Source organism: Coenobita brevimanus, chromosome 26, assembly GCF_032717465.1.
Source record: "Coenobita brevimanus isolate Jiangsu-jjx chromosome 26, ASM3271746v2, whole genome shotgun sequence".
Lineage (NCBI taxonomy): Eukaryota > Metazoa > Arthropoda > Malacostraca > Decapoda > Coenobitidae > Coenobita > Coenobita brevimanus.
In genome coordinates, this window is record NC_136979.1 from 5,879,451 (window position 1) to 5,900,625 (window position 21,175).

Here is a 21,175-nt window from a genome sequence, read left to right on the forward strand (position 1 = left end):
CGGATATGGTAAATGTACGAATCAGTGGAGTATGAAAGTTGAAGACATGTAGGAATAAACAGAGGATAATAATGAAGAAAAAATATATACCTGTATGTGCAGATGGACACACCATCTCCCTGCCCCGCGGACCTCTGACACACGGCCACCAAAACTGGATTATCTGACCAGTAGTTGATGTTTTTCTTTTGTGCTTATCCTGTGGAACCCCTTTTATTTCCACCCCATAAACGAAATGGGATTATGATTATGAGGAGAAATATATGGGGAGGGGGAGTAAAATGCACTGAATAGTGAAGCAGAGACACGGCAGTATAGTGCAAGCAGCGACTTTTAACTACTACTAATAACAGCCTACTAAATACAGCGAAAGAAAAATAATGAATCTGACCAAAATATTGATAAAATGGGCAGGTATTTCACTACCTGGCAACTGAGCGTGCAGACAACAACATCCAACATGGAAGACGAGAGGACTGTGATTAACCCGGCCGATTATTTTAGCCCAGATGCTCGTCATCCTGAACCAGGATTTCTTAGGAAAGCTTACATGCCGACCGTCATGGGCGGTATAGGCGTTTCTCTGGCCATGTTCGCGAACTTTTGGAACAGGAAGCCGGTGTTTAGTGGTAAGGTTGATCAGCTGATGACAGGCTCATAAACTTCGTATGATTAATTTTTAAATGCCGTTATGCTGTAAGAAGAGTTTTTGTATTCCATGCTTTCGTTCGGTAGCTCAGATATGTATATTGGAACATGATTATATACATGTACAGGTTGTAGCAATGTAATACCGGTATGTGATAGGGATAAGAAGTTACCAGTCATTTGACACTATTCATATTAGGCTAGAACAGTTGTTTTTGCAAGAAATTACTTTTCAGAGTGGAAATTCACAGGAGTATGGGTTTCATAAGATTTCATGCGTGGTAGGAGATTGACTGTTGACCCTGATAGCATTCATTGATATACCAAGGCTTTGTCAAAACATTTTTTTTTTTTTTTTTTTTTTTAAGGCTGAATTAGAGAAGTCTTCTTTATGACTGTGGCACAAATGCTCCGTTTAAGTCCTTAGCCATTCAATAAGGAGGGATATTATTCAGCCCCCAGCTGTGTCCACTATTGCATGTACACTCGCACCAGAAAGTATCAGTGCAGAATATGTGTTAAATATTATGGCACACAAGACAAAGGGAACTGGAAATTGCAGTTCTATCCTCACACACGCAGGCATCCCAGACGATAGATGACTGCTATATCATATAACTCGTGTCCTTCATAATGTGTAGGAAATGGCCGTAAATGTTATAATATATACAGGTGTTAACGGGCTGTCAGTGCTGCATGGTCGAATCATTCCGGATGGCATCGCACCCACAGTGCACCGATACTTTCTGGTGCTGGTGTACATTTGAATAACTTAACCTCCGTCTGTCTATGTAAAACCAGATGCTATACCGGTAGTTTTGTAAAGGATGGCCATTTGACTTTGAGTTACAGTAGTTGCTTTATGGAGAGGGGCACTAACTCTCTGCCAACCCATTTATTGATGTGGAGGGAACACTTATGGTTGGATATATGGCTACCACCCAACATTGTAAATGGTTTCCTGGCTTACAGGAAACCATTAGGCTTGTCACTCAATGTAAAGCCACCAGAAGAGGAAAGAAGAGCAATAAAAAGTGACAGGAAAGATAGGAAAAATAGGAAGAGAGGAGGGCAGACACAAAAATGGAATTATAATGGGAAGGAAGAAGTAGACCAACCTAATCAAATCTTATCTGGTAATTTTCAAGTTGCCAGGACCATGTCATAAAGAAAATAAAAACTACCTTTGAATTGATTCAGTGGGTGTAAAGGTGTATGGAATTGTGTTTTCAGGTATGAAGAGGATTCATCAGTAAACAAGGGAAATGTGATTATATAGGCATTAGGATAGGTTAGGGTAGGATAAGTTTGGTAAGGTTAGCATAGAGTGGAAAGGTTAACAGAAAGTCAATTAGGTTACGATAAATAAGGTTGGGTTGTTACAAAAATTTTAAATTAAGTTTGGATGAATGAGCACTGGTAAGGGTAATTTTGTACAAAAAAGATGTTCTAAGATGGCGTCTGTCTGTTTTCACTTACCATAAGATGGCATCCATCTGTTTTCAGTGCTGTTTGGGATTGTAAACAAAATGATTTTTAAGCACTTGTCAGCATTTTAAATGAAGGAAGAAACATCAAAACTTTGAGAACACACTCAGAAAATGCACAAAGAATCCCATGAAGAGCTAAAGAAAGAACAATCCTGCAAAAGTAGGTAGTCCTGTATCTCTTTAAAGATTACCTTTAACCTAACTTGATTTTAATATATAGCTGCGCAATAAACCAGTGTATGGAGATAGGAGCTTTAGAATCATCTTCCCCACTTCGTTATTTACCTACTGCTAAACGAAGCATTTGCACCAGAAATATGATATGGAAGACACAGATGTGTAAAAAAACTATACAGTATATATGAAAATATCATTATTGTTTTTTAATATTGGGGCTGAAACTTAATATATACAGTACCGGTACCAAAATTAATTGAAGTCTTTACCGTATTTACTGTACTTTGTGGCTTCTGTATTTTGGCAGTTTTTTCATTTTCACCAGTTAGTTTTTATGCTGTGTGGTCTGATGTTGAGGGTTGTCATAAATGTGTTTTTAGATGACTGACATCATCTTACCAAACCAAAAGGGATAATAGCATGCTTAGATGGCATTACTCCTCCATATGCTACAACAGTGACACCCATCCCTCACCAAAAATTTCTCGTACTCCCAATTACAGTATGCATCTTATGCAAGATCAGGTAAGGGCAGTTTAATACAGTATCAGAAAACACACTTCTGACAACCTGCTGCACCAAGCCATCCAACACAGGATAAAACGAGTTGGTGAGAAGAGGGAAAACTGCCGAAAATGAGGACCCTGTAAAATAAGTATTGACCTGTGTTGAAATTGACAGAACACAACACAGACTGAAAATCGCTGGACGTGTAACAGTACCTCATACGTGTATGTAGAGCCACTGAATGCATAGCCATATCATCAGCCTACGTATGTTAGATTTGATGGTTAGAAGCCCTTCCAATCATTAACCTTTGCTTTTCGGTGTTTTGCACTGTACGGTATATTTCAGTCATACTTTCAGTTGTCATTGTTTGGTTAACCACTTAAGTCTGGTGATGCATTTTGGTTTTGGTTTTGCTATCTCCAGATAAGTTTATTCATCTGAGGAATAGACCTTTTGAAGTGTAGGGGTTAGATAGTGCCTTCATTAATTCGTTCACAGCAAGATGCCTCCCCTAAGTTGAATTAGACTGTAAGATTTTAGTAGCAAGAAAAAATAGCAGTGTCCTGGGAGTAAAGGGGGTGATGCTTTCTTGTGCTTCATATCCTATCAGATGTGAAATACTAACCAGCATAAGAAATGATCAGGTACAGCATATGAGGTCTGTTCAGAATGTATCCAACCTTAGGCTAAAAAAAATTAAGTACCGGTACATTAGTTGTTAGTGGCATACGTGGCATACGTGGTGGTTTTTGTGGCTGTTCCCTACCTGCTTCTGGACTTGCTGTTCCTTGCATGCCTCATCATAGGGTGTGATGATGGCCCCTTCGCCAAGGAAAAGGAAGTAGGTAGTGCTGAGTCTTTAGAAGCAGGAGATCCTGGGTAAGATTGTGGGATGGTTGAACAGTGAGTGTTGACGTTGATTTTATTCTACCTTACTCTGCCGTACTATGATTTTATTATATTTTACGATGATATTTTTCCATTTTACTGTTATGTTTTGTGTGCCCACTGCATTTTTGGGTCTGCTTGACCAGACAAGAGTAGTGTGCAACAACAGGAACAGATGTTGTATGATCTACTGTAGTGGCTTTTTACACTGGCTTTCAAAGTTAGGTTATGTACTAATGGGGACCAGGGGAGAAGTGCACTATCCGGACAGAGCCATTACCCAGACATGCTTTTGGCTCTTACATCGGGTAATCGAGGGATTACTGTACTTGTAGCTGAGGATTCAAGGTTGCCATTGTACAAGTATGACTCAGTCTTAACACTGAACTAAACAGACAAGTTGAAATGGTACACAGTATGACTCAGTTGAACTCCGTGTGATCAAAACTGGCTGCAGATTCCTCCAAAATCAGTGCGGCAAAATATCACTGCTGATATTCAGCCAGGAAAAGGCCTCATGTGACTGTGCTGTAGCACTGGCCCAGAAATGTGGGGGTGACTACTGCACATCACTTGTATTGCAAGTACCGTACTATAGTTTTACACTTCCTTTTGACTCGAAAGAAGGAAGTGTACAGTTGGGGGCAAAAGTTTAGCTAACATTTCACAACCTCAGCTTTTCCTTTTCCTTTACTGGCTCATGTTATGAAAAGTTTGGTGTGCTTCTCAGCCCACAGATGATTCTCTTTTATACTGTATAGTCAGGGAGGTAATTATGGACATGCCTTAAATGTGAAGTAGCTAGGTACCATGGATAATTAGGAGCACTTATAACCTTGACTTTACGTGGTTCCCATCATACATATCCCCTGTGAATCTTGTTCTGTTTCTGCCTATGCCATATACAGTATAAAATTGGGAATTGAGTTTAGATGATAGTGCTGTGTTGTGACCCTTTATATTTCTTGCTCCTTTTTCTAGTATTTCTTTTATTGTTCTTCAGGTGTGCAGCAGCATGTGTTGTTAGGAGCATTAGGGACAATGCTTGGTATAGGTGGTGAAAGCTGGCTCCAGCGTCGAGCAGCTCAAAGGGACTCCGTTATTTATAACTACATCCTCGCTCACCCAGAAGACTTCCCACCCATCGGTAAGTTGATGAAAGTACTGTAGTCTCTTTGAAACATTAAATTTATATTGTAGCATCACACTTTTTAGCATAGTTAATTTGCAAACAGATCGTTGAACATAATGCAGTAGTTGTAGAACAGATCTATCTGTCTATCTATTGCCAGACGCCTCAATCTCGTTTGGGGTGGCCACAAACAAATCGCCTCCAAGTCGCCCTGTCCCCCGCCATTTCACTGCCCTGCTCCCAACTCGCACCCCCCTCTCATATACCTCTCCACCCCATCCCTCCATCTCATCCTCGGCCTCCCCCTCCCTCTTCCCCCCTCCACCTCACTCACATACACTTTCTTCGTCAGTCTTTCACCCTCCATCCTCTCCACATGGCCAAACCACCTCAGTGTGTTCCTCATAACGCTTCCTATCACATCCACATCAACACCACAACGCTCCTTTATATCCTCATTCGTCAGCCTGTCTCTCCATGTGACTCCACATGCTCCTCTTAAATAACTCATTTCCACTGCTCTCACTCTTGACTTGTGTCCTTCCAACAACGTCCAAGCTTCACCTCCGTACGTTAGAGTTAGTATCACAATACTGTCATGTAGTAACTTTTTCACTTCCATGCTCACTTCCCTGTTTCTTATCACTGCTTTCAAAGAACCAGCAACCTTTCTTCCCTGCTGTACCCTTTCAAGCACTTCAACCACCAAACCTCCATCCTTACTCATCACACTACCCAAGTACTTAAACGTACTCACATTTTCCAATTCCTCACCATCCAACCTCGCTGTACATTCACTGACTTCACCTCTCTCAAAGACCATCACTTTACTCTTCCCTACATTCACCTTTAGATTCTGTTTCTTACACACTCTCCCAAACTCATCCACCAAGCCTTGCAGCTCCCCTTCGTCTTCACTCAACAACACAGTATCATCTGCAAACAACAGTATAGGGAGTTTCCAAACACTATCCTCTCTCACCAGGGCCACTCCAACATCCACTACCCTACCTTGTACCTCTTATATTACCCCATCCATGTACAGATTGAACAACCATGGAGACATGACACATCCCTGTTTCAACTCAGCTTTCAAAGAGAAAAATTCACTTAGTTCACCATCCACACGCACTGCAGCCTTCACACCATCGTACATACTCTTCACAGCATTCAACAACTTCCCATCTACTCCATATATTCTTAACACTTTCCACAATCCTTGTCTATCCACCCTGTCATATGCTTTCTCCAAATCCATGAAAGCCGCATACAACTTCTTTCCCTTCTCTAGAAACTTTTCCACTAAAGATCTAAGAATGAATATCTGATCTACACAACCTCTTCCCTTCATGAAGCCTCCCTGTTCTTCTCCAACTAATTTCTCTGTTCTTTCTCTAACTCTGTCAATAAGTATCCTACCATACACTTTTCCTATTATACTAAGAATACAAATGCCCCTATGATTACCACACACTTCTTTTTCCCCTTTTCCTTTGTACAAGGGAATAATCATACCTGACTTCCAATCCTCTGGGACTCTACCTTCCTCCCAGGCCAATCTGCACATCTTCCACATCCATTCTACTACTATCTCTCCCCCATGCTTCAGCATTTCACCACACACTCCATCAATTCCTGGGGCTTTCCCCGATTTAAGTTTCTTCATTGCTTCCACATCTTCTATCCTACGGATTTCTTCCTGTCTTCTCACCTCCCTCCTTCTCCCAGCCATTCCCCAGCCACTTATACTCGCATTACTTCCATCCTCTACATTCAACAAATCCTTAAACTGTTCTCTCCATCTGCTCACTTTTTCTCCCTTCTCCACTAGTAATCTACCATTTTTATCTTTCACTCCCCTGCTAACTTCACTTCCACCCTGTCTTACTATTTTCACCTCTTTCCAGAACATTTTCTTACAGTCCCTCCACTTTACACTCAAATTCCTTCCAAATTCCTCATCCACTCTCTTCTTACTCTCTCTTACTAATCTTTTCACCTCTCTCTGTAGAACAGATACTAGTGAAATACAGTGCTGGAGCACATTTTATATTTTTTTATTGACTCTATCAGATGGGTATATGTGAAGCTACAGAACATGGTGAATTTTTTTTTGGCCTCTCTGATGGAACCAGGATTTCAAGGGCTTGAATGATGAGTGAATGGAAGCGTAGCTCGTTGAATTGGGCTGACATTGGCTGTCTGGACTTTGCTACTTCTCACCCTGCCCTAGGGTGGGAAAGGAGGTCCAGATGATGATGATGGTGATGATGATGATATAATACTATATAAGAACATATGTTACTGGGGAAAAAAAACAAAAAACAGGTGCTGTAGCTACATGGCATCAAATATCACAGTTAGATGCCATCAGCAGTAGTTAACTATCACTCCCATCCTTCTTGTATGCAACAGGTCAACTCTGGAACTGTCTTCCTCTGTATTTTCTACTGCCTGTGACCTCCAGTCTTTTAAACAGTGTATCCATGCATCTCGAAATGAAGTTCTTGAATTTGGCTCTATTGTTTTTGTTTTTTCTTGAAAGGAATAATTTGTGGGCTTTTTGCCTTCTTTTTTTTTTTTTTTTTGCCTTCTTCCAAGCATTAAGAAAAAAAAAAAGCCAAGGGCTTCAAAAAGATTGATAAAAAAAAAATTGCTTATTTCTTCATGAATGTACAAATAGAACTGAAAACATTTAAATACCCATGTGTACAAAGATACTGTAACCTCAGTTTTACTGAGTTCATCCCTTTTAGTTAGATTCACATGTTAAGACATGGACTTGTGCTATTTTGTGATTACAGTACCTTGCATTACTATATTGACTTTCAGCTTAAAAGAAAAAAAAAAAGTGCAAACATATGTTAATACTGCAATTTGATAACAGTTGACAATATCACTGTTCAGTACAGTGACCTTAATTTACACAAGGGTTGTGTTCTTTAAGTAGTCATGTAATGTGAATTTCGTGCAACATAAACATGATTAGCCATTAAAGATGAGAGGGTTAGGTAATAGGTTCTGTGGTTGTGAGACAATCCAATTTTTAGTTATTTACTCTACATAGCATTTATTTACCACATTGTTCATACAATCATCTCTCACATTATGATATTTAGAGTGTTATTACCGGAAACAAGGTATTTTGGACCAACTTGTTAGCCATTTTTGCAGGTAAAAAGGTCTAGCAGTGTGAAGTGATTGTCACACTGGTGAGTGATGTGATTTGTTCCATGCTGCTTAATGACAAGAAAGTAGGCAGAATTGGTCATGGAACCTTCAGTGAGAGAAGCACTAATAGCATTTCTTGTGCTTCTGCAACCTGATGTTGTGTGTCTAACATCTGATTAATGAATTTACCACATTCAGAAGATGGTAAAGAGGCCATGGTGAATGGTGAAATGGATTGACAAATGTTGTCTGTGGCTAGTCATCAGAGTCTAAATAATGATTTTATGATACCAGAAAAAAAATGAAATAATGAAGAAACGGACGATTCAAACTATACAGTACTTTGACAGTACTTTAGATTATTATTGCCTCATGCTCTTATTAAATATTTGATTCACAGTTTAAGGACTTGAAAAGCTCATTTAATTACTAATCATAGCAACAGGTTGTGAGCCAAACTTATTGTCCATTTCTCATAGGCAAAATCTTACTAACAGCTGTAATCTTGGTTAATGGCTCACAAAAACAACAATCATGTCAGCTAATTTTGCCCAGTGTGACATCACATTGCCTTAAATCCTCTGAAGTTTTTGCACTGTTTTGAGAAATTGTGTATTAAAAAAAAAAAAGTAACCTCTCGCAAGACAGGTTAGTTTTATCCTACTGTTTGCCAGCAAAGTTGTGTGTGACTCTGTCGGTATGGCAGTCCTGCTTAGCACGAGAGGAACGGCATGTCCAGACATATGACACAGCTCTTGTTCGAGAGGACAGTGGAGTATTGCTACGTCCGTGCGATTATGCCTGAAGGCCTCTTAAGGCAGAATTGCAGCTAGTGGTTGACAGTTTTATGTACGTTTAGCATTGGGATGATCGCCTTTACCGATGAGAAGACTCTGGCTGCCACCTGTCACCCTACTCGTGTGGCGGGATAACCCGTGGCAGCTGAGGTCAGGCCACTGCAAAGGGATATCAGGGGGGCGTAGTCCAGGCCAAAGAGTGCCGTGCTCCCCCGCATCCCGAATACGGATCACTTGAATGCTGATATGATGTATGGAAGCTTTCGCATACGACTTACGTACCAGTCGGAGTGTTATATGTGGCAGAGCATAATAGAGATAGAAGGGTGACTCAGTGGTAGTGCTGGTGACTCAAAATCGTGAGGTCGAGAGTTCGCGACCTGCCCGGGTAGCTGCCTTTGCTAAGGGGGGTAGCGCTCTTCTGCAACCCTAGCAGGGCTATATTATCTGTCACTATCTTATAGTTACATAGCTTCCTATAAAACAATAAAACTAATTCAGTCTCATGTAAATTAAGTCACTGTACATCATATATCGTACCCAGTACTCAACCAGTAGCATTTGACTAGTCACAAAAATTGCAATGTACTGTAGACTACAGGTTTGTAGCATAATGTAGTATTTCATATTTTCTTGTACAGTTCTGCATACTGTGGGTTGTACTTTATGTAGTACATCACTAATTATTACTCAAATAGAGTCTTTATGATTTTGCTGAGATTTTCTGCTTGGTAGTGTGTGTGGTGGTGTTTGGGAGGGGAAGGGAGACACAGGTAGCTGTGTGCTGTCCTGAAGAGTTGAAAACATACTGGAGTGAGAAAGGTAGCAGTAGATTGAAGCAGCTAAGACTAGTCTTGGGAAGTAGAGAGAGAGAGATTATAGATGAATTTTTATAAAAACTGGTTCATGTTGATGCTGTAATATTATTCTGTGTCCATAAACTGCTTGGTTATTATGCCAGAATATCCCTGGAAAAATCATCGCATTTTAAATGAATCACTATTCATGAAATTCCTCGTGCTCCAAAACCTTGTGAAAACTAGGGAAAGTAATAACCAGTTTTCACAGAGTTCTATCTATCTATCTATCTATCTATTGCCAGATGTCTCAATCCTGTTTGGGGTGGCCACAAACAAATTGCCTCCATGTCACCCTGTCCCTTGCCATTTCACTGCCCTGCTCCCAACTCACACCCCCCTCTCTCATATACCTCTCCACTCCATCCCTCCATCTCATCCTCGGCCTCCCCCTCCCTCATCCCCCCTCCACCTCACTCACATACACTCTCTTCGTCAGTCTTTCACCCTCCATCCTCTCCACATGGCCAAACCACCTCAGTGTGTTCCTCATAACGCTTCCTATCACATCCACACCACAACGCTCCTTTATATCCTCATTCGTCAGCCTGTCTCTCCATGTGACTCCACAGGCTTCTCTTAAATAACTCATTTCCACTGCTCTCACTCTTGACTTGTGTCTTTCCAACAACGTCCAAGCTTCAATTCCATACGTTAGAGTTGGTATCACAATACTGTCATGTAGTAACTTTTTCACTTCCATGCTCACTTCCCTGTTTCTTATCACTGCTTTCAAGAAACCAGCAACCTTTCTTCCCTGCTGTACCCTTTCAAGCACTTCACCCTCCAAACCTCCATCCTTACTCATTACACTACCCAAGTACTTAAACGTACTCACATTTTCCAATTCCTCACCATCCAACCTTGCTGTACATTCACTGACTTCACCTCTCTCAAAGACCATCACTTTACTCTTCCCTACATTCACCTTTAGATTCTGTTTCTTACACACTCTCCCAAACTCATCCACCAAGCCTTGCAGCTTTCCTTCGTCTTCATTCAACAACACAGTATCATCTGCAAACAACAGCACAGGGAGTTTCCAAACACTATTCTCTCTCACCAGGGCCACTCCAACATCCACTACCCTACCTTGTACCTCTTTTACTACCCCATCCATGTACAGATTGAACAACCATGGAAACATGACACATCCCTGTTTCAACCCAACCTTCAAAGAGAAGAATTCACTTAGTTCACCATCCACACGCACTGCAGCTTTAGCACCATCATACATACTCTTCACAGCATTCAGCAACTTCCCATCTACTCCATATATTCTTAATACTTTCCACAATCCTTGTCTATCCACCCTGTCATATGCTTTCTCCAAATCCATGAAAGCCGCATACAACTTCTTTTCCTTCTCTAGAAACTTTTCCACTAAAGATCTAAGAATGAATATCTGATCTACACCACCTCTTCCCTTCCTAAAGCCTCCCTGTTCTTCTCCAACTAATTCCTCTGTTCTTTCTCTATCTCTGTCAATAAATATCCTACCATACTCTTTTGCTATTATACTAAGAAGACAAATGCTCCTATGATTACCACACACTTCTTTTTCCCCTTTTCCTTTGTACAAGGGAATAATCATACCTGACTTCCAATCCTCTGGGACTCTACCTTCCTCCCTGGCCAATCTGCACATCTTCCACATCCATTCTACTACTACTATCTCTCCCCCATGCTTCAGCATTTCACCACACACTCCATCAATTCCTGGGGCTTTCCCCAATTTAACTTTCTTCATTGCTTCCACAACTTCTATCCTACTGATTTCTTCCTGTCTTCTCACCTCCCTCCTTCTCCCAGCCATTCCCCAGCCACTTATACTCACATTAATTCCATCCTGTATGTTCAACAATTCCTTAAAGTGTTCTCTCCATCTGCTCACTTTTTCTCCCTTCTCCACTAGTAATCTACCATTTTTATCTTTCACTCCCCTGCTAACCTCACTTCCACCCTGTCTTACTCTCTTCACCTCTCTCCAGAACATTTTCTTACAGTCCCTCCACCTTACACTCAAATTCCTTCCAAATTCCTCATCCACTCTCTTCTTACTCTCTCTTACTAATCTTTTCACCTCTCTCCTTCTTTCTACATATAACTCTCTCTTCCGCCTCTCAACTTCTTCCACGCCCCTATTTCTCATCCATTCATTGTATGCTTTCTTTTTTTGTGCCACAGCCTGTCTAACCTCTTCAGTCCACCACGCTGTTCCTTGCACCCCCCTCCGTCTTCTCTTCCTCCCACACACCACGTCACATGCTGCACATATTTCTTCTGTAAATATCCTGCACACACCTTCCACGTCCTCCTCCTGCTCCAATTCATATTTGCCCAATCGTTCCTCCACTTCTCTCTTATACTCTGCCTTTTTCTCATCTTCTTGTAACCTTTCCACTCTCCTTGCAACTACTCCTTCCTCTCGTCTTTCCCTTCTTCTATTTCGCAATCTTACTTGGATCCTAATTCTGACCACCACCAAGTAGTGGTCAGAAAGTCCACTCCCCCAACCTCTGTAAGCTCTTGCATCCATTACACATCTTCGCATCCTTCCATCCACACACACATAATCAACCATTGCCTTCCTTTCATTCAGTTCACCACCCACCCTTCTCATCACTCGCCATGTATACCTGGTACCTGTGGATCATTTTATGCCTGAAGAAGGTATTGGCTATCACCAACCCCCTCCCAGCACAAATGTCCACTAACGCACTGCCATTCTCATCTATCTCAGCAGGCACACCCCACTCACCAACTATTCCATCCACCTTCACATTCCTTACTTTACCATTCATATCACCGATCAGTAACATTCTCTCATTCCTTCCAAACTTTTCCATGCATACTTCCACATTTCACAGAGTTATGGAGCAAAAATAATTTCAATAATAGAGTCTTTATTTACTGTCAAAGACGAGGGAGAGTGGCCATGTGCAGTTTGCCACAAGGGCGTGGGAAGTAATTCCATCTTTTGTGGTGTTTGTGATAAATGGGTGTACAAGAGATGTAGTGGTATCAGAGGTAGACTGCGAGATAATGCTGATTTTATGTATGCGGTGTGTCAGGGAGAGCAGGTGGAGATTGTCAGGCGTGAAAGGATTGAACTTGCTGGTGAATCTCTTGAGTGTGTGGAAGCGTTTTGTTATTTGGGAGACATGTTGTTTGCTGGAGGTGGGGCTGGAGCTAGCTCTGTGGCTAGGGTGAGAAGTGGTTGGAAGAAGTTCAGGGAGCTGTTGCCTCTCCTGACATTGAGAGGACTCTCCCTACATGCTAAGTAAGGTCTTTGTATGAAGCATGTGTTAGGAGTGTAATGCTGTATGGTAGTGAGACCTGGGCAGTAAAGGAGGGGGATATTCGCATGCTCAGACGTACAAAAATGACAATGATTAGGTGGATGTGTAGTGCATCCTTTCGTGCAAGGTCTGGGGGGGGCTGGGTTTACGATGGAAGAGTTGAGAGGTAGGATGGGACTGGAGTGTATTGGTGTTGTGATGAGGAGAGGTAGATTGAGATGGTTTGGGCATGTGGGAGGATGGGGGAGGATAATTGGGTGAGGAAGGTGAGAAGTGTTAATATTGGGGGTGGGGTTATGATGGGTAGACCGAGAAAGACATGGGATAAGGTCATTAAGTGTGACCTCGGGGTTAAGGGACTGAACAGGGAGGCTGCAATAGATCGTGCAGCATGGAGAGCCGCTATTAGGTGACCAAGGCCGACGCATGCAAGCATGTTGGAGCCTTTTAAAAACGAAAACGAATAGCAATTTGTTTATAATGGAACAATTTTTCCTGGGAGATTCAGCAAGCTGAACCTCCAAGTCTTGTTGAAAAGAAGGTGTTGTAAACATGACTGACAGTTTTTACTGCCACTTTCCCATGGGTGACTAATAATAATAATAGTAATCCCCACCAGCAGTGGCTCAGTCAGTAGAGAGGTGGCCTGCAGTCCTACCAGACCCAGGTTCAAATCCCCACCAGGACAGGGAACAGTTTAAGGATTTGAATTTCATAAAATTAAGGCTTTACCAATCTACCAGAAGATCCACCAACATGTCGTAAAAATATCCCCGCTAATACCAATACACCAGTCCTGTATGAGAGAGCCCTAGCATGTATTCAATTTGGACGGTGGGTGTTAGCGCCAAAGTGGTGACATGTAGAGATGTATGGTACGCAGGAGGACTACTGGGCCTTGAGAGCAGGCTTAGCCTATGGCCAGAGTTGGAAAAAAAAAAAAACTACACACATGCTTCGAGAGCATCCCTTCTCCTTCATCCAGCACTATGCTTCACATAGCCATCCAAAATGTGTATTCAGATAGCATCCTTCTTGAACCTCCACCAGACATCACCACCATCATCATTTTCGGTTTTACATCTGCTTTCCACATACTGTGGATCAGAAGGGCTCATCTAATTACATTCCTCCACCTTGCTTTGTTCTATGCCGTCTCTGTAGTCATACCTCTTGATCTAAGGTCAGCACGCAGTGCTGTGTCCCATGCCTTCCTCAGCCTACCTCTCCATCTACGGCCTGGCACCTTTGTGCTGCTACACCTCCTCACACAACTTTGTAGATACATCCTCTCAGTAAATTCAAACCATCTGAATCTTCCATCTACTTCCATCCTAATGCTTCTCACTCCAGTCATCTGAGTTGTAAGGATGTCCCCTCTTCCAGCTTTATGACTTTTATTTTTATTTTTATTTTTTTTAACTCCTCATTTCACAGCCACACAGTATGACACTCCTGACACAGATACAAGTACTTCCCAGGGAAGTTGCCCTTCCCAGAACTAGCCAAACGATGATGTGGCCATCATCCCTGCTTCAGTACTGACACAAAATACAACTCATGAACAATTCACTGTGCTCTTTCTGTAATGCAGCCCCTCATATTCACTCACTCACCTCATGCACCTCACTGTTACAACACACAGTCCTTCCAGCCTCACAAAGTCTGTGGTAGCATCTGACTGAAGTTCCCAGTTTGTACTGAAATAATAATGATTAAACAGATGTGCAGTGCATCCTTGAATGAGACACCTGGGGGATTTATGATTGCAAATGAAGAATTGAAGGGAAGGATGGGACATGAATGTATTTGTGTTGTGATGAGAAAGGGTAGATTGAGATAGCTTGGGCATATGGAGAGGATGGAGGATGACAGCTGAGTGCAGCGGGTGAGAGGTGTGAAAGTTAAGGGTAGGGTTGTAAGAGGTAGACTGAAAAAGACCTGGAACGAGGTCATAGTGTAACTTCAGGGATAAGGGACTGAATAGACAGGCTACTAGCGATCAAGCGTTGTGGAAAACTGTCATTAGGTGACCAAGACTTATGCATGCAAGCATGTTGGAGCCATTATAAATGAGACAAGGTAAATAATGAATTGTATTATATTGCAAATATAAGTGAGCTACATTATGTCAGGAGGTATACTGAGCCTGCCATTGGTAATTCTCCCACATCTGTACTTTTCCATTCCTCGCATTGGGTCCTACCTCATCCCATCTACGGGTAGAAAAAATTATGATGAGGATGCTGATTGTAGCCGTGGCAGCGGCATTAGTGGTGGAGGTGGTGATGGTAATGATGATGATGATGGTGATGATGATGATGATGATGATGATGATGATGATGACGTAGTATTCTAACGATCTTTTGTTTATTTCAGAGAGGAAGAAGTATGCAGAAGTACTGGAGCGCTGGGTGCCATGTCGTTGATATCTTATGCTGCATTAATGCTGCATTTGCCAGTTTATCATTGGACCTCAGAAGGATTTTTCTCCATTGATCTGATCATGGCCTATGGTTTTATGAAGTCAGAGTCAAGTTATAAATTAACTCTGTTCTTAAGAAGGAAGAATACAGAACCAGGTGACCTTATTGTGATGTGAGATAATGTGGAAGTAGACAGCACTCCTTTCCTATGGACATATTTGTATTTTTAGTGTCTGTAAATAAAAAGAAAATAAATATTGTTTATTAACAGTCATTTGACTAGCACGTACACCAGTATTTTCTTTAAGATTTATTTTGTTGGAGATCAGAGTGAGCATATGGGTGAGTTTTGATCAGAAGGTTTACCAGCAAATGGCTGGGAACCATTCTTGATAAGAGATTACAACAGTTTGGTATATATCAGACATAGGGTCAGTCATTTGGTCCCGTATTGTGTCTCTTTATTTCTTTTATTACTACAGTAGTAATATTGTTTTGTGGTAGCTGGGGGCACTCACCATCCATTTATTCGATGTAGTGTTGCTTTGGGTGTCTGCCCTTGCCTCTCTTCCATCCTTCCTCTTCTGTCTTTCCTTCATTTTTTCCTCTTCTGCCTATGGGTGACTGTGCACTCCCTCTTCTTTCTTTCCTTCTTTCTTTTCCTTCTGCCTATGGGTGACTGTACACTGAGTGACAGCCAAATGGTTTCCTGTACACCAGAAAACCAATTACTTCGCTGGGTGGTATCCATATAACCTAATTATGGCACCTGGTGGTTTAGTGGGTAATTAAGGTGCTCCAGTCGGGTTGAGCCTGTGTAGGTTTATATCCAAGGAGTGGTTGGGGTTTATTGCTCACATAATGCCCCTTGGGGATGAGTGAGGCTGGTTATTCTCATCTTAAATGCCAAGACCAACTTCCCTAGCCCCGGGTTCTTATGCTTCTTATGGGGCGACATAGGATTGGATGATGGATGGATAGTAATATTGTTGTCATATTTGCATTTGTTTGTCTGTCAGTTTTATACAGTATTACTGTTAATTTTCTAAGCAGAGTTCATTGCTGATTTGAAAAGGATCCTTGTTTTTCATTGAATGTACCCCAATGAGTAATTTTTAAACAAACTTTTATTCCAGCCAGATTAGTATTTCACTTACGGAAAAGTTTTCCATATTAGTAGTTCACATACGTGTATAGAGTAAATTTGGTTAATTTTTCGGTTTTATTATCCCTTATTATTGTGCTGTGTGGTTAAAACATCAGTAATTTGCTTTATTAACCTCTTCACTGATATATATTTTTCATTTCAATCTTGTTACCAACCATTTATCAGTATTGTCCCATCCAGAGCAGGAGTCTAGGGGGTCTGTGGCTTGGTGGAATTGTTCAGACACATAAGGCAAGAATGTCTACTTGCTCTCCCCGGAGTGACAGTATGTCAGCAATAAATCTGAACAACCCCTCAGAATTAGACCCTTGTGGGCCACATCCAGTTGAAGGGTTGTAGCTCATTAGACCACCAGGCTTAAAAAAAAACTGTGGGAGCAATGATGTTCATGCACTACATAAGCACACAGCACGAAGGCCAACCCTTGATCTCCCTGCTGCTAGATGGTTATATTCAGCTTTGGAAGGATCATTAGTACTACACTTTGTATATTCTGGAGTAAGGTTAGAATGACGTTTATCATCGTCATTATCATTTTGAGGCATATTCTTCATTATCTATCTATCTGTTTATAGCCAGACGCCTCGATTCACAAACCTACCATTTAGCTGCCATCCCCCAGCTCACACACCCCTCTCTCACATACCTCTCCACTCCATCCTTCCATCTAATCCTCAGTCTCCTTCTCCCTCTTTTCTTACTTGTGAAATGATAGTTAATTTCATTTTGTTTATAAAGCCTCCAACATAGTTGCATGCCTCGGTTCTTGTCAGCTAATGGCGACTTTCCATACCGCTCAATCTCTGGCAATCCCCCACTTCAGTCTGGGGGGGGGGCATGGTGGCTCAGTGGTGGAGCATCAAGCTTGTAGTTGGGGGATTGCGAGTTCGAGCCTCGCCCGGGACTGCCATGCTGGGAGTGGTAGTGTGCTCCTGTAACCTAGTGGGGCTATATGATCCAATACAGGGTCTAGCTCGGGAGAACACCATTTCTCCCACTTCCCCATTCAGTCCATTATCCCTGAGGTCACACTCTGTGACTTTGCCCTAGGCCTTTTTGGTCTTGCTTTGGCAACTGTACCCATGGCATTCACACCTCTCACCTTCCACACGCAGTTGTCATCTTCCATCCTCTCAACATGCTCAAACCCTCTCAATCTGCCCTTCCTTATAACAATAATACATTCAAGCCCTCACATTCCACTCAACTCTTCAGTTGCAATCCTAATTCCCCAGACCTCTCATTCACCGATGCACTATACATTCATTTCTGCACACTTGAGCCTATGAATATCCTTTTCCATTACTGCCCAGCTTTCAGTACTATACAGCATTACATTCGTAACACAAGCTGCATACAAGGACCTCTCAGCATGAAGGGAGAGCTCTCAGTGTCAGGAGAGGCAACAACTCCTTGAACTTCCTCCAACCACTTCTTATCTTAGCCACAGAGCTAGTTCCAGCCCCACCTCCAGCACATAATGTCCACACACACACACACACCCCAAGAAAAAAAAAAAAAAACGAGACTCTTCAGAAAGATCGTCCTATGACACCTGTCAGTCTCTACATGCTCTCCTCAACACACAACACACATAATCAGTACAGTATCACTTTGCAGCCCACCTCTAATGCCACTTTGTTTCTCGTACACCCACTTATCACATCCATCCATCCATCCAATCCTATGTTCCCCCATGAGGAGCGTAGGAGCCCGGGGCTAGGCAAGTTGGTCCTGACATTTAAGATGAGATTGACCAGCCTCACTCATCCCTGAGTGGCATTACTATCTATCTATATACCTAGGCTGCTTCCCCCAAGGAAAGGGAGGTAGCCGAGACAGGACGACACACTCTCCATTTACTCATCCATTTAAACACATTCATTCACATCTTAGCCCCATTACATGAGCAATAAATCCCAACCACCCCTTGGATAGAAACTTACACAGGCTCAATGCGATTGAAGCGCCTTAATTTCCCACTAAACCACCAGGCGCCATAATTTGATTATACGGTTACCACCCAGTGTAGTAAATGGTTTTGTGGTGTATAGGAACCATTTGGCTTGTCACTCAATGTAGAGTCACCCATAGGAAGAAGGAAGAGGAAAGAATGACGCAAGAGGGAGTATAAAGTCACCCTAGGCAGAAGGAAGACGAAAAAATGGAGGAAGGAAAGACAGAAGAGGAAGGAAGAAAGGAAGGGGTAGACACCCAAAGCAGCACTACATCGTGTGAGTGGATGGCGAGCGCCCTCACCTACCATAGCTTATCACAAACACCGCAAAAGTTGGAGTTACTTTCCATACCCTTGTGGCAAACTGGACATAGCCACACTCCATCTGCTTTGACAGCACTGCCACCAGCCCTGGATACCATTCTTTTGTTTTATCCATGTTTACTTTCAAACACTTGTACCTCATTCTTCTTCTCCACTCCTTAAATCTTTCCTCCACCTCGCTCTCATTCTCTGCAATCAACACCGGACTATCAGCATACACCAGTTCCCATGGGAGTCCATTTCTGAAGTCACATAAGAGCTTCAAGCACCATCATAAACAAGAAGAGGCTTAAGACTGACTCCTAATGCCAGCTCCATTGCGCATCTGGACCATCTGGTCCAAAAGTTTCATGTCTCTATAATTTCCTCATTCCAGGGCACCTTCCTCTTATACACATAACAATCGCAAACTTCAGCAAGTCCTCTAGAACAACACACATATACTGTAGGCTACTGTAATATCAAATTTATCGTAGCTAGTGACTAAACCCGCTCCCTTATCTCCTAAGACCTTAAACATTTCAGCTGTCAACCTAGACACACCCACCACCTTCCCCGACTGCATCCTGCTTATTGCCCTTCTCACAGCTGCAACATTAATCAGGCCAAGGGTCAAACACTGGATCCACTGACTCCAAGCCATCCCTGTTCTAGTCAAATCCCTTATTCAGTAACCAATTATACTGCTCTCTCCAAGCATTTTTAATATTCTCAATGTTCACCATTACCTTTCCTTCATGATTCTTCACACACTGCTCACCTAGGATATTCTTGTTTTCATTCCATCTGATTTGCCACCTTAAATACCTCATTCTTCCTTTTGGCACTATTAAGGCTACCCAGTGAAAGTCTCGGAGACCCAGATTTTGCCTTGCATACCTCCTCTCTGGTTCTGCATTTGGTAGCAAAGTATTCCTCTATGTTGCCATCCATTTTCCATTCCTGAAGAAGTCTTCTTTTCTTCACAACTGCAGCTTCTAGACCCTCATCCTACCACCATGTTACCTTATGTCTTGGTGGACCCCTTGTGTATTTACACACATAATCAGTAGCTCCAAGAGACTGTTCATTAGAGCTCTGAACTGCTCATTAACACTTCTGCCTACAGCTCCTGCTTGGCCCTCAGTCTGCTTGTCTTGCTATAGAAAACATCTCCTACTACTTGGTTTTTCAACTTCCTTATAATCCTCCTGGGTCCATAGCTTCTTTTCCTTACTACCTGCTTCTTCAGTACAGTACCAGATTTTTGTCAGGTTACAATCAGTTAATGTACACAACACAGAAAATGTTAACTGAAAATGATAGCACATGCAAATAAGAGCATGGTAGTGTGGGAAAGGTTGAAATGTAGAAGGGCGAAATGCAAAGTATATGCAGAGGTTGATAGGTTTCAATATTTGAAAGTTATGGTATTTAAGCATGGCAGGCAGGACTTTAATTTGGAAAAAAAAATAAAGTACAGTCACAATGGGAACTTCGCAAATTTCTGAAGGGTAGGATGGTTAGATGTAAGAGTAATGAGGACAGCACGAGTGTCTTGTTTAAACACTCGTATATTAATGAGAAAACTGGACAGCAAATGATAGTGAACATATAGGTTGTAGGTCATTCTCTACACTCTGGCTTCGGCTTTCCTGTCATTCTCTGACTAAATATATCTGTGCTGTTTACTTATCCTCTAATTCTACTGACTATCAAAAATTCTTCGACTATCTTACTTCTACGATGGAACACATTCTATCCATTTCTCCTTTCTCTGAAATCTCCGTTCTAGGAGATTTCAGTGTTCACCACCACCTTTGGCTCTCCTCTCCTTTCACGGATCCACCTGGTGAACAAGCCTACATCTTTTCTATCCTTAATGACCTAGAGCAGCTTGTACAGCACCCTACCCGTATCCCTGATCGCCTTGGAGAGAGCTCCAACATACTTGACCTCTTCCTCACAACTAATCCTTCTGCTTACTCTGTTAATCTTTTCTCTCCGTTGGGCTCCTCCGATCACAACCTTATTACCTTAACCTGTCCTATCACTCCGGTACGGCCTGTGGACCCTCCAGGGAAACGTTGTCTGTGGCATATTGGAGCCGCGGACTGGGAGGCCCTCAGGCAGTACTTCTTTGATTTTCCCTGGAATTATTATTGCTTCCATGGCTGGGAGCCATCTGAGTGTGCCTTGCGCATTACGGAGGTTATTCTCTCGGGCATGGAAGCATACATTCCTTTCTCATATCCTTTGACTAACGCAAGAAAGCCTTGGTTTAATCGCGCTTGTTCTAATGCTGTCCGCAACAAGGAGAGGGCCTACAAAAGGTATCGGAGCCAACCC

At 42.2% G+C, this 21,175-nt stretch overlaps 1 protein-coding gene across 1 annotated transcript; it reads left to right on the forward strand.

The window, feature by feature from the left end:
- The first annotated feature begins 439 nt into the window (after positions 1-439).
- On the forward strand, positions 440-15,666 carry ND-B14.5B (NADH dehydrogenase (ubiquinone) B14.5 B subunit). Its single transcript, XM_080268026.1, has 3 exons — positions 440-629; positions 4,717-4,860; positions 15,352-15,666. The coding sequence occupies exons 1-3, from the start codon at positions 461-463 to the stop codon at positions 15,399-15,401; spliced, it is 363 nt and encodes a 120-aa protein (XP_080124152.1). The 5' UTR covers positions 440-460; the 3' UTR covers positions 15,402-15,666.
- The last annotated feature ends 5,509 nt before the right edge of the window (positions 15,667-21,175 follow it).